Source organism: Gigantopelta aegis, chromosome 11 (genome assembly GCF_016097555.1).
Source record: "Gigantopelta aegis isolate Gae_Host chromosome 11, Gae_host_genome, whole genome shotgun sequence".
In the NCBI taxonomy this organism is placed as follows: domain Eukaryota; kingdom Metazoa; phylum Mollusca; class Gastropoda; order Neomphalida; family Peltospiridae; genus Gigantopelta; species Gigantopelta aegis.
The window spans coordinates 12,062,284-12,078,947 of record NC_054709.1 but is presented as its reverse complement, the minus strand read 5'-3'; the positions used below and the strand labels follow the sequence as shown (position 1 = coordinate 12,078,947).

Genomic DNA, 16,664 nt, shown 5'->3' with positions numbered 1-16,664 from the left:
TGTACCTAAGAGAACCTCTATAAACAGGATACCTCTTAAAACCAGACTTTTTACTTGGTCCAGAGGGTGTCCGGTTTAGACACTGTATTTATAGTTAGTACAGGGAAACCTGTCTGAACTGGATCATGCAAGGGACTTTATATTTATCCGAATTTGACAGGATCCGGTATTCAGACTGTTACGTTTTAGAATTTGGAAAATTATGGACCATGAAACTTGGCCAGTTTTGACAGGATTCTGGTTTGTTGAGGGTCAGGTTTATACAGGTTTTACTGCAGTTGGTGTGAAAGAATTTTGTGTAGTGGCCTTGCACCTTTCAGTTGAGCCATTAATACTCATTCTGGGTGGGAGCCAGTACTGGGATGCGAACCCAGTACCTACCAGCCTTGTGGTCAATGATAAACCACTGTGCAACTATGGTAGGTTATCCTTAGTTGTTTCCATTAATAAATGGTGTTCTCTGTCTCTCAGTTTGACTCTGTAGTCTGATTACGCCGATCTCAGTCATTGCAAGATCTTATTTAATTATTTTGAAAATTTTAATAACGCCACAAGAGCATATTGATTTATTAATCATCAGGTATTGCATGTCAGTCATTTGGTAATTTTGATATATATTCTAAGAGGAAAGCCGCTACATTTTCAGCAGCAAGAGATCTTTTATATGCACCGTCCCACAGACATAACATACCATGGCTTTTAATAAATCAGTCGTGATGCACTGGCTGGAATGAGAAATGTCTCAATGGGGCCCACCGATTGGGATCAATCCCAGACAAACTGCATCAAAGGAGTGCTTTTCCACTGAGTTATGTCCTGCCCCGAAAATCTTATTTATGACTATTACTGTGTTTATGGGGGGCGAGGTGTAGCCCAGTGGTACAACGCTCACTTGATGTGCGGTCTGTTTCGGATCGATCCCCATCAGTGGGCCCATTGTGCTATTTCTCGCTCCAGCCAGTGCACCATTACTGGTACATCAAAGGCCGTGGTATGTGCTATCCTGTCTATGGGATGGTGCATATAAAAGATCCCTTGCTGCTAATCAAACAGAGTAGCCCATGAAGTGGCAACAGTGGGTTTCCTCTCTCAATATCTGTGTATTCCCTAACCATATATCTGGTGCCATATAACCATAAATAAAATGTGTTGAGTGCGTCGTTAAATAAAACATTTCCTTCCTATGTTTATGGCTGGTGGAGCAGGATATGCTCTTCTGTCGCGAACACATGATAACATCATTGTTTGAAAAGTGCTTCATGAGTGCATGTCATCACAACTGATTAAATTTCTAGTGAGCTCTGGAGATACTTTACTGAAAATTTCAGGGAGGGATGTAGCCCAGTGGTAAAGAGCGGTCAGTTTGGGATCAATCCCCATCGGTGGGCCCATTGGATGTAAAACATTTTGGCAATTTAGAGAGGAAATCTGCTACAGTTTTCCATTGGTAGCAAGGGATATTTTATACAAACTAACAGACAGGATAGCACATATTACAGCCTTTGATACACCAGTCGTGTGCTGGCTGGAACGAGAAATGTGCCAATGAGCCCACCAATGAGGATTGGTCCTACAACGACCATGCATCTGGCAAGAGCTTTTACCACAAGGCTACATCCTTCCCTCAAATTTTCAGTAAAGTATCTTCAGAGCTCACTGGAAATTTAATAAGTTGACATGCACTCATGAAGCACTTTTCACTAGAGCTATGTCCCACCATGCCTTATTTTGAGAGGCAAAAATAGTTAATACAATGAAGAGAAAGTTTTGCTATACCTCCACAACCATGGACACAATCACCAACCTGTGTCTGTACAGACACCACCAGACTACGGACTGGCCACTGCTATTTCTGATTCCAGTTGTTCCTCCTGAAATTGGCAAGCACTAACAACTGTCCATGGATAGAATAGGATACTATATTAACATGCTCATATAGCACGAAGGTTTCAAGCACACCTATCTTGGGGATAACCTCTGTCTTCGCTAGTGACAGGACAGGAGGGGAGAGGTGAAGTTTGAGGTGGGCAGAATTTGGACTCCTATACAAAGAAAAGAAGGAAGAAATGTTTTATTTAATGATGCATGCAACACGTTTTAATTACGGCTATGTAGTGTTGGACAGAGGGTTAAGGACCACAAAGAATGTTAAAAAGGAAGCCTGCAGCTGCCACACCATGAGTTACACATCCGAACAGCAAGGGATAATTTATATGCACCATTCCACAGACAGGATAATACATAATGTATGATACCACAGCCTTTGTTATGCAAGTGGCTGAGCATGAAGCAGGTTTAAAGCATCATTTGGCTGAATAGAGAAACACTGGCTGATGAGCAAAGGAGGAGGAGACGAAGAAGATGGGAGAGGAGGAGGAAAGGAAGAAGAAGAAGGGAGAAGAAGAAGGAAAGGAGGAGTGGAGGAAAAAAGAAGAGAAGGAGGAGCAGAAGTATGAGGAAAGGAGAGGAAGAGAAGGAAAGGGTGAGAAGAAGGAAAGGAGGAGAAGAAATAAAGGAGGAGAAGGCATAGAGGAAAAGAAGGAGAAGAAGAAGGGGGGGGGGGGGGAATGGATAAGGAAAGGAGGCACAGAAGGAAAGGAGGAGGATTGGAGAAGGAGAAATGGTATTGGAAAAGGGGGATTGGAGGAGGAGAAGGAAAGGAGGAGGGGAAGGCAGAGGAAAGGAAGGAAGAAGAAGGGGGAAGGGGAAGGGATAAGGAAAGGAGGCACAGAAGGAAAGGAGGAGGATTGGAGAAGGAGAAATGGTATTGGAAAAGGGGGATTGGAGGAGGAGAAGGAAAGGAGGAGGGGAAGAAGGAAAGGAGGAAGAGAAGGATTGAAGAAGGAAAGGAGGCACAGAAGGAAAGGAGGAGGATTGGAGAAGGAGAAGGGGGATTGGGAAGGAAAGGAGGGAGGAGAAGAAAGGAAGGAGGAGAGGAAGGAGGAAAAGAAGGAAAGGAGAAGAGAAGTGAAGAAGGGAGGAGAAGAAGAAAGAAAAGATATGGAGAAAGAGAAGAAGGAAAGGAGAAGGAAGAAGAGAAGAATGGATGAGTGGAGGAAAAGTAGAAGGAGATGGGAGAATAGAGGAGAAGGAAAGGAGGAGAAGAAGGAAAGGAGAAGGAGAAGAAGGAGTGGAGGAAAAGAAGGAGAAGGGGAATGAAGAAGGAAAGGCGAAGGAGGAGAAGAAGGAAAGGAGGAGGAGAAGAAAGAAAGGAGGAGGAGTGGGGGAAAAGAAGGAGGAGAAGGAAAGGAGGAGGACAAGGAGGAGAAGAAGAAGGAAAGAATGAGGAGGAGAAGGGGGAATGGAGAAGAAAATGAGGAGGTGGAGGAGAAGAAGAAAGAAAGGAGGAGAAGAAGGAAAGGAGAAGAAGAATGAGGAGGAGAAGAAAAAGGATCTTGTGGATAAGATGTTGAACAAGTAAACTGACGACATTGGTTCAAATCCAGTCAAAGCTGGCTCACACTTTAAATTAATCTTTCTCATCTATCACCATTTGCCCATCATTCTCATTATCTTAATATACTCTTCAAAAGAAGAAACGCAAAACCACATTGTCGTAACATTTGGAGAATTGATTTAATTATTGAATGGTGAGTCCGATAATTACCAAATGTTGCAGGATTGTTCACAATTCACTCTAGTCCATTGTGAGTAAGTGATAGGACACACCACCAAGGTCAAGGTCATCTGGAGTCAATACCGGGTGTGGCCTCCGCGTGTGTTGACAACTGCCTGGCACCGCCTGCCCATTGAAGCAACCAGAGTACGAATGACGTCCCGGGGATGGTGGCCCACTCGGCCTGCAAGGCTGCTGCCAGCTCGGGCAGGGTCTGGGGCTGTGGTTGTCGCTGTCGGAGGCGTCGGTCCAACTCGTTCCATAGATGCTCAATTGGGTTCAAATCCGGTGATATCGATGGCCAAGGAAGGACATTAATGTTGTTGTTCTGTAGGAAAGCCGTTGTGAGACGTGCTGTGTGAGGCCTGGCGTTTGTCATGTTGGAACACTGCGTTGGCGTTGGCCATAACTGGAACGATGTGTGGCCGGAGGATCTGGTCAATGTAGCCCTGTGCATTCAGGTTGCCCTGCACGTGGACCAGGTCAGTTCTGCCAGTGTGTGAGATGGCTGCCCACACCATGACACTACCCCCGCCGAATCTGTCCACTTCCTGCACGCAGTTTGCCGCATAACGTTCACACCACGACGCCTATACACGCGACATCTTCCATCATGACGTCGGAAGCAGAAATCGGGACTCGTCACTGAACCACACCTGTCTCCCATCGCAGTTGAGGCCATTGTCGATGAATCTGGCACCACTGCAGTCGGAGTCGACGGTGTTGTGGTGTTAAGATGACACCTCGAACTGGACGTCTGGCACGAATTCCTACCTCACGTAGGCGGTTCCGTACGGTCTGGTCGGATATCCTGCGCAAACCTGGTATTGCTGCGGCTGTGGGAGGTGGCAGTAGTCAATCGTTCCCGAAGGTGGCGTACCCGGATGTAGCGGTCCTGCCCGGGGGTAGTGACCCGTGGTCGACCGGATCTAGGGAGGTCACGTGTTGATCCATGTTGCTGGTAACGGTCCCACAGTCTGGAGATGGTGCTTGGGGACACATGGAATGCCCTGGCAACGGCCGTTCTGGATTCGCCTGCGTCTAGTCGGCCGATGGCATGGAGAAACTCTGCGGTTCACTGAGACGTGGCATGTCCTGGATTGTCAACTGTCGGCCAGATACAGAGGCCAGGCAAGCGAACACCCTGCACTTTTATACTGTCGGTGTTCATGTTGCACGTGCAGACAACGCACGTGCAGTGGTGACATGGTTTGCACGTGGCTGCGTTTTTGCGAATATTCACATTTTGGAACTTTATTGTACAGTAGCTGCGTTTTATCGAATGTAACCGTGGGAATGTGTTTGGGACATGCATTGACCTTATATTCACAAAGCATGAACCGGTAGGAAACATAAAATCGGAGTTATAACCCATTTGTACCCTTTTGCGTTTCTTTTTTTGAAGAGTATATATAAAAAATAAAAATAAAATAAAAAATTCCAATTTCTACCACGATTTCAATCTGTTTTGACCCTCTCTGTCAGTTCCCCCATCTGTATCTTTGGAGCTTTCCACACCATCACTTACTTGTCCCTCAGGGGTGCAGTCTCTGTACTTGGAATCCTACACATGGAATCCTCATCCTCTGCCACTATTAAAACTGGTTTGACCGTCTAGTAAGTGGTTACAAGTGCCTCTTAACAATGCAAGCAGTAACTACTGAACACTCTCTCAAGTGGTCAGTTTAAGCCCACAAATAAAGCTGAGGGGAAATGGCAGGTGTGTGGCACGGGTAGCCTCAAGAGACAAGCACCTGTCGTGGTTGGAGAGACCAGGATTTAGATGTGGAAGTGGACTGCAAAGAAGTTGAAATATAGGAGTTGCCAGATCGGGAAGACAGAGGAGAAGAACGAGAAAGCAAAGAAGAACGAGAAGACAATGAAGGAGAAGGAGAATCAAAAGAAGGAAAAAAGGAGGAGAGAAAGAAGGAGAAGCAGAATATGGTGAGGAGGATGGTCATTGTGATGATGATGATGGTGGTGGTGGTGATGATGGTGATTGTGATGATAATGGTGGTGGTAATGGTGGTGGTGAGGATGGTGATTGTGATGATGGTGATTGTGATGATGGTGGTGGTGGTGGTGGTGGTGAGGATGGTGATTGTGATGATGATCATGGTGGTGGTGGTGAGGATGGTGATTGTGCTGATGGTGAGGATGATGATTGTGATGATGATGGTGGTGGTGATGGTGGTTGAGTGAAGATGATGGTGATTGTGATGATGATGGTTGGTGGTGGTGGTGATGATGGTGGTGGTGGTGGTGGTGGTGATGGTGGTGGATGGTGGATGATGGTGATTGTGATTATGGTGGTGGTGATGGTGGTGAGGATGGTGATTGTGATGATGATGGTGATGATGATGATGGTGATGGTGGTGGTGGTGGTGGTGGTGATGATGGTGGTTGTGATGGTGAGGATGGTGGTAATGATGGTTGTGGTGGTGGTGGTGAGGATGGTGATTGTGATGATGATGGTGGTGATGATGATGGTGGTGGTGATGGTGAGGATGTTGCCAGATCGGGAAGACAGAGGAGAAGAACGAGAAAGCAAAAAAGAACGAGAAGACAATGAAGGAAAAGGAGAATCAAAAGAAGGAAAAAAGGAGAGAAAGAAGGAGAAGAAGCAGAATATGGTGAGGAGGATGGTGGTTGTGATGATGATGATGATGATGACGATGATGATGGTGGTGGTGGTGAGGATGGTGATTGTGATGATGGTGATGGTGAGGATGCTGATTGTGATGATGATGGTGGGGTGAGGATGGTGATTGTGATGATGATGGTGGTGGTGATGGTGATGGTGATTGTGATGATGGTGATGGTGAGGATGCTGTTTTTGATGATGATGGTGGTGATGATGACGATGGTGGTGGTGGTGAGGATGGTGATTGTGATGATGATGGTGGTGGTGATGATGATGGTGGTGGTGGTGATGATGATGATGATGGTGGTGGTGGTGGTGGTGGTGGTGGTGAAGATGATGGTGGTGGTGGTGGTGAAGATGATGATGGTGGTGGTGAGGATGATGATGATGGTGGTGGTGGTGATGATGATGATGGTGGTGGTGAAGATGATGATGGTGGTGGTGGTGAAGATGATGGTGGTGGTGGTGATGATGATGATGATGGTGGTGGTGAAGATGATGGTGGTGGTGGTGGTGAAGATGATTATGATGGTGGTGGTGGTGGTGGTGGTGGTGGTGGTGAGGATGATGATGATGGTGGTGGTGGTGGTGGTGAGGATGGTGATTATGATGATGGTGGTGATGATGATGGTCGTGGTGAGGATGGTGATTGTGATGATGATGGTGGTGGTGATGATGGTGGTGGTGATGATGATGATGATGATGGTGGTGATGATGATGATGATGTTTATGATGGTGGTGGTGATGAATGGCCGCAATGAAAAAAATAGGTCAATGGGCCCACCAACGGGAATTCATCCCAAACCGACCGCGCATCAAGCGAGCACTTTGACACTGGGCTACATCCCGCCACTTTGTTGACTTTCAAAGTGACCTTTATGCACTTTTTTCCACACATTATTTTTTCGTCTTGAGTCACCCAAATTAAAAAAAAAAATTTTTAGCCTATTAAAAGTTTCAATTGTTTACTTGGGTGTAGTCCTATATTATCTATATATCCATCTACCAGTATGAAATGGTTCTGGGTTTTTTTGTTTGGCTTTGTTGATTTTAGATAAAAGTAAAAATAGTAATAATAACTGTATGTTTTTAAAAATAGAACCACGGAGATTAGTTCGGTCACTAGATTAAAATTTACTTTAACGACCGAAGTGACCGCGTAAGTCTATATTGTCATTAAATTTTCTTCTGGAGTAATCTTGCACCGTTACGTTAGCGATCACGTAAATCACACAACAAGCTGACGCCCCTTGATACGGAATGCGCTGGTCCGATTAAGTCATGCGTGTTCGGCGGCGTCATTTGATCAACACGAGATAGACTGGTCCATTTAGTCGACAGTGTGTCTGTCTGGCTGGTGGCTGGGAGTCGGACGTCAATTAGTGGGCAATAATGGAATAATCAAAGAAGCTCGTGCGACAGGACGGAATGAAAGTTTTACATCTACGCAAGCACGGACTGTGTAGCGGGTTTGGATTGTACGTCTGCCCGAAAATCATCAGTTTGTAGACGGTTTTTACGTCTGGACCGCCATTTTGCCTGTTACATGATTTCAATATTGTAAAACGTAACTGTGGAATGCATAGTTGAAAAGCAAAAGGGCCAAGAAATGCAGCCGAAGATATTTTCTTGGACGTCATTTGTGGCCGTGTTTATTGTCCTGCAAGGTAGGTAGTGCTTTGTAGTGGACACACGCACCCCCACCCCTCAACGCAATTACGTTTTTCCTGACGTGCAGTTGACCCCTGTGTCTGGTCGCTTTGACCTGCCGTCTGGGTCGCGACTAGACAAACATTTGAGAAACAAGTCTGTATAGAATTCAGAAGCGGATCTACGGTTTTTTGGGGGGTGGGGTTGTGGGTGTGGGGTAGATTAATGTATAATTATTAATAGTAATGTCATGTGACAGTAGTCTGGTGTCGTTGATAAACAAAGATTCCTTAGAAGTGAACAATTTATACATGGTCAAAATTAATTACTGTACTAAAAATGGGGTGGATAGGTGGTTGGGCCCCATCAAAATCCTAGCCTGTATATTAATATGATTCAGTAGCCTCACGCCTGCTCCGGAATGTATTGGGGTTCAGATGCTTATTTTTGGACCATATCACACCATTTTAACTGGGGGAGGAAGGGGGGACCTTTAATCATTAAATGCATGGTTGGTCAAGGATTGTGGTTGGTCTAGGATCGATCCCCATGGGTGGGTCCATTTGGCTATTTCATGTTCCAGCCAGTGCACCAAAGTGTTATAGACCAGCCTCGGTGGCATTGTGGTTATGCCATCGGTCTACAGGCTTGTAGGTACTGGGTTCGAATCCCAGTCGAGGCATGGGATTTTTAATTCGGATACCGACTCCAAACCCTGAGTGAGTGCTCTGCAAGGCTCAATGGGTAGGTGTAAACCACTTGCACCGACCAGTGATCCATAACTGGTTCAACAAAGGCCATGGTTTGTGCTATCCTGCCTGTGGGAAGCGCAAATAAAAGATCCCTTGCTTCTAATCGGAAAGAGTAGCCCATGTAGTGGCGACAGCGGGTTTCCTCTCAAACTCTGTGTGGTCCTTAACCACATGTCTGACGCCATATAACGGTAAATAAAATGTAATGAGTGCGTCGTTAAATAAAACATTTCTTTCAAAGTGGTATATCAAAGGCCGTGATATCCTGTCTGTGCGATGGGGGTGGGGTGGGGGGGGGCTGGGACGTAGCCCAGTGGTAGTGTTTGTTTGATGCATGGTCGGTCTAGGATCGATCCCTGTCAGTGGACCCATTGGGCTATTTCTCATTCCAGCCAGTGCTCCACAACTGGTGTAACGAAGGCTGTGGTATGTACTATCCTGTCTGTGGGATGGTGCATATAAAAAATCCCTTACTGTTAATCAAAAAGAGTAGCCCATGAAGTGGTGACAGTGGGTTTCCTCTCTCAATATCTGTGTGGTCCTTAACCATATGTCTGACGCCATATAACCATATACAGGGCTCGAATTTAATGACGACAATTGCCTTCGTTGAGATATAATTTGTCATAGTCCAGGAGCATCACCGATGGCACAAAAGTGCCGTTGGTAAAGCTCCAAATAATGGCAGAATGTTTTCATCTGATGTACATTAGTTGCCAGTATATAACAGTACATTTAAAATATGTCTACATACAGCAAAATAACCTTTCCGTATTATTATTTTGGTGCAAAAGTCTTCTCTTTTTTCAATTGCCATGGGCAGGCTTTAAATTGCCGTCGGTGGTCCATTTTACTAGCTACAATTTTGTTTTTAAATTGCCGTGGGAGACAAAATCTTAAATTCGAGCCCTGCGTAAATAAAATGTGTTGAGTGTGTCGTTAAATAAAACATTTCCTTCCTGTCTGTGAGATGATCCATATAAAAGATCCTTTGCTATACCAATAGACAAATGTAGCAGGTTTCCTCTCTAAGACTATTTGTCAGAATGACCAATTGTTTGACATCCAATAGCCAATGATTAATAAATCAATGTTCTCTAGTGGTGTCGTTAAACAAAACAAACTTTAACCTTATTTAAAAACAATTACTGAGACCAGTGACCCCTTTATCCCTGCCCTCATTTCCAGTGTTTATATGAATACCAAGTACATAGAAAACAAAACAGTGATTGTAACTATTGTAAGTACCAAGGATTTTTTTCTTCCATAAGCAGTCCTAGCTGTATGAGAGGCAAGACGTAGCCGAATGCTAAAATAGCTGAGAAAAAGAGAGATGAGGACCTTAATGCCGCACACCCTAGTTCCATCCAGCGAAAATAAATTATAATTTGGTTAATCTACAAACCTGTAACACACTTAGATCACGTTTTTATCAAATGGAGTGAAAAAGCAGGTTTTATATCGATTAATACCATGGGAATCCCCATATCCCAATTGCTTGAAATAATTTTGAAAGTTAGTATTCTGATGTCACCGGTAGATGTCGCTCGAAGCACAACAATGCCTACGTCACGACAAATTTCACAGACTTGGGGTGCGTTCGTTTCACCTCTCCTGGACATGTTCCAACTGTTCTGTCCTGGTTGTATCCCCTATCCAGATATCGTAAGACTTAGCAAAATTATTGGTTTTAAGGGTTTGTAACGTTTTGTATTGAGACACTTACTTGTCTGAACTTTATTGTTACTGAAAATGTTCACGAACTGTGAAGAAAAATCTCACAAATGAACAACAACAAATCGGATGTTGATTGCGCGAACCGTGCACGAGAAAACAAACCAAACCAAAATGATAACGGTCACGTGATATACCAATGTATGTGACATTGAAATGGAAATATCCCCTCTAAAAATAGATTGGACCTCGCTTACTTAACATTTTTTTCTCGACAACACGTCTTGTGAAAAAATGCAAAAGATGCATTTCGTGGTTTTACAAACATCAGGATTACCAAAAAGCACTTCAGGTGAATGGAAATGTGTATTCTAAATAATAAAATGTAAGTAAAGTGCAATTTTATTTGTGAAAAATGGGGTTTAATAGCGAAAAACAACGCCGTAATGGTTAACAAATAAACGTAACTAGGGTGTGTCCCTTTAATTGTGTATGGAATTTAATTTTATTTCTAAAGATGAAATTAGTGGGTGAGACTTAACTCTGGCATGCATTTAAAGCTGAAAATACTGCTCGATATCAATATTGTATCAATACCAAATACCATACCAATATTGAGGTAAAATATTAAGATATTAATACCGAACCTGAAGTTTTAATACTGCCCAGCTTTACCAGTGGTAAAGTACATACCTGATGTTTGGTCGGTCTAGGATCGATCCCCGCTGATGGGCTATTTTTCGTTCCAGACAGTGCACCTAGCATAAGTGATATATAAAAAATGTGTTTTGTGCACTATCCTGTCGGCGAGATGGTGGATATAAAAGATCCCTTGCTGCCTGTCGTAAAAGAGTAGCCTATGTGGCAACAGCAGGTTTCCTCTAAAAAAACAGTGTCAGAATGACCATATGTTTGACATCCAATAACCAATGATAAGATTTAAAAAAATCAATGTGCTCTAGTGGCGTCGTTAAATAAAACAAACTTTAGATCCCTTGCTACTAATCGAAAACTGTAGCAGGTTTCCGTCTCTAAGACTATAATTCAAAATTACCAAATGTTTTGACATCTAGTAGCCGATGATTAATAAATCAATGTACTCTAGTGGTATCGTTAAGCAAAACAAACTTCTTCCATCACTCCCCTGAGGACGGGATGATGCCCAGTAATAGAAATAAATGAAAGGAATGTTTTATTTAACGACGCACTCAACACATTTTATTTACGGTTATATGGCCTCAGACACATGGTTACGGACCACACAGATTTTGAGAGGAAACCCGCTGTCGCCACTATATGGGCTACTCTTCCGATTAGCAGCAAGGGATCTTTTATTTGCGCTTCCCACAGGCAGGATAGCACAAACCATTTCTTTCACCCTGAGACTAGGTTTTTGGCTCCCCATAACATGTCAGTTTACATGGACGATATTAATATCATAAGTGGCTCCATATGATCTAAGTTAGAGTCAGGGTTAGACAGGCTTTCTGCCAGAAAATAATTATAGGGTACAGGTCCAATATACTGCAAGTGAAACACTTATTTTGTCAGAATCAAGCTGTCACTGTAACAAATTTTAGTTTACTGTATCAGTCAGATGACACATATATTGACGATCAAAACTGTAAACATACACTTCTGCGAAAGCTGTGTTTGCGAATCATGGTGCATAACCGAAGTCAGTCGAAGTATTCCGATATCACACTCTGAGCTCTTCGGATGATTTGACGATCGAGATGTTCCAAATGCTTTATTAACCACAATCGGAAAGCATCATGGCACATCAAGGTTTTCTGATTGTAAATGAGCTCTCACAAAGCTTTAAACCAATCATTTCGGAGCCAGTTTGTCTGCGTCTAACGTTAAGCTAAATTTTAAATGGCAGAAATATGTTAAATATTTTTTTTCTTTCTTTTTCAAAATAGACTGTAACATTTGATGAAAAAAAATTCACTGGCAATAGTAGTTACTTACTAGCCCAACATTGAATATCACTAACCATGGGAGTGGGGCTACCGTAATCTAGAAGCCCTGTATTTAAAATTAAATATATTGAGGCTGATGTTTGTTTTTATGTGTACATATATATTCATTTCAAGTTATTTTCATGCTTATATCCAATCAAAGGTTCAAGCACACTGTCTTGGGCAAACCTCAGCTATCTGGGCTGTCTGTCCAGGAAAGTGAGTTAGTGATTGGTGAGAGACAAGAGGGTGTAGTGGTCTTACACCTACTCATTGAGTCGTTAAAACTCGCTCTGGGTGGGAGTCGGTACCGGGCTGCGAACCCTGTACCTACCAGCCTTATGTCCTATAGCTTAATCACAACACCACTGAGACCGTGTAGTGGTCTTACACCTACTCATTGAGTCGTTAAAACTCGCTCTGGGTGGGAGCCGGTACCGGGCTGCGAACCCTGTACCTACCAGCCTTATGTCCTATAGCTTAATCACAACACCACTGAGGCCGTGTAGTGGTCTTACACCTACTCATTGAGTCGTTAAAACTCACTCTGGTGTGGGAGCCGGTACCGAGCTGCGAACCCAGTACCTACCAGCCTTATGTCCTATAGCTTAATCACAACACCACTGAGGCCGTGTAGTGGTCTTACACCTACTCATTGAGTCGTTAAAACTCACTCTGGGTGGGAGCCGGTACCGGGCTGCGAACCCTGTATCTACCAGCCTTATGTCCTATAGCTTAACCATAACACCACTGAGGCCGTGTAGTGGTCTTACACCTACCCACTGAGTCGTTAAAACTCGCTCTGGGTGGGAGCCGGTACCGAGCTGCGAACCCAGTACCTACCAGCCTTATGTCCTATAGCTTAATCACAACACCACTGAGGCCGTGTAGTGGTCTTACACCTACTCATTGAGTCGTTAAAACTCACTCTGGGTGGGAGCCGGTACCGAGCTGCGAACCCAATACCTACCAGCCTTATGTTCAATGGCTTAATCACAACACCACTGAGGCCGTGTAGTGGTCTTACACCTACTCATTGAGTCGTTAAAACTCGCTCTGGGTGGGAGCCGGTACCGAGCTGCGAACCCAATACCTACCAGCCTTATGTTCAATGGCTTAACCATAACACCACTGAGGCCGTGTAGTGGTCTTACACCTACTCATTGAGTTGTTAAAACTCACTCTGGGTGGGAGCCGGTACCGAGCTGCGAACCCAATACCTACCAGCCTTATGTTCAATGGCTTAACCATAACACCACTGAGGCCGTGTAGTGGTCTTACACCTACTCATTGAGTCGTTAAAACTCGCTCTGGGTGGGAGCCGGTACCGAGCTGCGAACCCAATACCTACCAGCCTTATGTTCAATGGCTTAACCATAACACCACTGAGGCCGTGTAGTGGTCTTACACCTACTCATTGAGTCGTTAAAACTCGCTCTGGGTGGGAGCCGGTACCGAGCTGCGAACCCAATACCTACCAGCCTTATGTTCAATGGCTTAACCATAACACCACTGAGGCCGTGTAGTGGTCTTACACCTACTCATTGAGTCGTTAAAACTCACTCTGGGTGGGAGCCGGTACCGAGCTGCGAACCCAATACCTACCAGCCTTATGTTCAATGGCTTAACCATAACACCACTGAGGCCGTGTAGTGGTCTTACACCTACTCATTGAGTCGTTAAAACTCGCTCTGGGTGGGAGCCGGTACCGAACTGCGAACCCAATACCTACCAGCCTTATGTTCAATGGCTTAACCATAACACCACTGAGGCCGTGTAGTGGTCTTACACCTACTCATTGAGTCGTTAAAACTCGCTCTGGGTGGGAGCCGGTACCGAACTGCGAACCCAATACCTACCAGCCTTATGTTCAATGGCTTAACCATAACACCACTGAGGCCGTGTAGTGGTCTTACACCTACTCATTGAGTCGTTAAAACTCGCTCTGGGTGGGAGCCGGTACCGAGCTGCGAACCCAATACCTACCAGCCTTATGTTCAATGGCTTAACCATAACACCACTGAGGCCGTGTAGTGGTCTTACACCTACTCATTGAGTCGTTAAAACTCGCTCTGGGTGGGAGCCGGTACCGAGCTGCGAACCCAATACCTACCAGCCTTATGTTCAATGGCTTAACCATAACACCACTGAGGCCGTGTAGTGGTCTTACACCTACTCATTGAGTCGTTAAAACTCGCTCTGGGTGGGAGCCGGTACCGAGCTGCGAACCCAATACCTACCAGCCTTATGTTCAATGGCTTAACCATAACACCACTGAGGCCGTGTAGTGGTCTTACACCTACTCATTGAGTCGTTAAAACTCGCTCTGGGTGGGAGCCGGTACCGAACTGCGAACCCAATACCTACCAGCCTTATGTTCAATGGCTTAACCATAACACCACTGAGGCCGTGTAGTGGTCTTACACCTACTCATTGAGTCGTTAAAACTCGCTCTGGGTGGGAGCCGGTACCGAGCTGCGAACCCAGTATCTACCAGCCTTATGTTCAATGGCTTAACCATAACACCACTGAGGCCGTGTAGTGGTCTTACATCTACTCATTGAGTCGTTAAAACTCGCTCTGGGTGGGAGCCGGTACCGAGCTGCGAACCCAATACCTACCAGCCTTATGTTCAATGGCTTAACCATAACACCACTGAGGCCGTGTAGTGGTCTTACACCTACTCATTGAGTCGTTAAAACTCGCTCTGGGTGGGAGCCGGTACCGAACTGCGAACCCAATACCTACCAGCCTTATGTTCAATGGCTTAACCATAACACCACTGAGGCCGTGTAGTGGTCTTACACCTACTCATTGAGTCGTTAAAACTCGCTCTGGGTGGGAGCCGGTACCGAACTGCGAACCCAATACCTACCAGCCTTATGTTCAATGGCTTAACCATAACACCACTGAGGCCGTGTAGTGGTCTTACACCTACTCATTGAGTCGTTAAAACTCGCTCTGGGTGGGAGCCGGTACCGAGCTGCGAACCCAGTATCTACCAGCCTTATGTTCAATGGCTTAACCATAACACCACTGAGGCCGTGTAGTGGTCTTACACCTACTCATTGAGTCGTTAAAACTCGCTCTGGGTGGGAGCCGGTACCGAACTGCGAACCCAATACCTACCAGCGTTATGTTCAATGGCTCAACCACGATACCACCGAGGCCGCCTGGCCCTGGTGTACAGTGTTTTTGCTACAAAGAAATGTGCTATGGAATTGAATGTAACCACAGTCAAGAGGGGCTATGGGTGGCTTTCCCCAGAAAGAAAATGGGTTAAATTTAGGGTTAGGGTTAAGAATATAATAGAGTAATGATAAGAGTAATTAATTTTGTCAAAAGGTTAACTTAAAAAAAATTTGCAAAAAAATTTGGGTGTGGCACCATACCCGTTTTACCCTCGGGCAGAAAGCCGGGCGGTATGAGTCAGGACTTGTAGAATTTTTTATAAAATCCACTAGCCATGGGATCAGCGATTTAAAAAAATTACTAGCCACAATTAAAAATTCACTAGCCGTACTTGACTTTTAAGTTAAATACAATTTTACTAAATAATAGTAATAATCAGATATTTCACCTAAAGGGGGAGATAGAGCTTAAAAACACTAACATTGTGGGGTTGGGGCAGGATATTCATATTTACAAAATAGACTTAACTGCAACATTTGACAAAGAAAAATTCACTAGCTATCCGGCATGGCAGTAGTAGTTATTTACTAGCCCAACATTGAATATCACTAGCCATGGTAGTGAGGCTACCATAATCTAGAAGCCTTGTGTGTACATAAAGAAAAAACGTATTTCAAAATGGTTCTAGTGTGTTCCCTAGCTTGTTTTAGCATGGTGCAGCACCATGCCTAAATAGTGTAGCACCATCTTGCCTCGATCAGCACCATGCTGCCTTGACATTCATTTATTAAAGTAAACATATAAATTACATTAATGTTTATTTCAATTAATTTTTGTGTATTTTTAATTAAAATGAAAAACAAGTACCCCGAAAATGGAGAAAATGCCCCATAAGTGTTTGGTCTACCATGCCTTACCTAATTTCTATGGAAATCTCTAATGGTGCATTATTAAACAGTCTTCGCAAGCACGATTTCAGGAGACTGATCTTCAGCTTGGCTTGATTTTACTTTTAACTGTTAACTTTTGCTGAGATACCCTTTAGATCATGGTAATGTGGTCCATATCATTTATTATTTCCGCCTTTGTATGCTTTACACGTTATCTGTTAAAATACTAAGCAATAAATTTATATACAAGGTAGAGATATTAAGAGGATTTGAAATGGGTTTGGTGAACCCATCAGAACTTTTAACCATTTTGGTATCCATTTTGAATGTTAAGCAATATGG

The 16,664-nt window shown here is 44.2% G+C and overlaps 2 protein-coding genes across 2 annotated transcripts in view; both read left to right on the top strand.

The window, feature by feature from the left end:
* The first annotated feature begins 2,567 nt into the window (after nt 1–2,567).
* LOC121385022 (cilia- and flagella-associated protein 251-like) lies at nt 2,568–3,050 on the top strand. Its single transcript, XM_041515558.1, has one exon. It carries the CDS (start codon nt 2,568–2,570, stop codon nt 3,048–3,050), a length of 483 nt encoding a protein of 160 aa, XP_041371492.1.
* A 4,541-nt stretch (nt 3,051–7,591) lies between these two features.
* LOC121385295 overlaps nt 7,592–16,664 on the top strand; it is a 59,965-nt gene continuing 50,892 nt past the window's right edge. Inside the window, exon 1 of the mRNA XM_041515915.1 lies at nt 7,592–7,927. Within this exon, the coding sequence (XP_041371849.1) occupies nt 7,870–7,927 (58 nt within the window). The 5' untranslated portion in view covers nt 7,592–7,869. The remainder of the gene's footprint in view (nt 7,928–16,664) is intronic.

Bases quoted from the DNA above. Each gene is read 5' to 3' on its own strand.
- LOC121385022 (XM_041515558.1), top strand. From the start codon at position 2,568: ATGGATAAGGAAAGGAGGCACAGAAGGAAAGGAGGAGGATTGGAGAAG.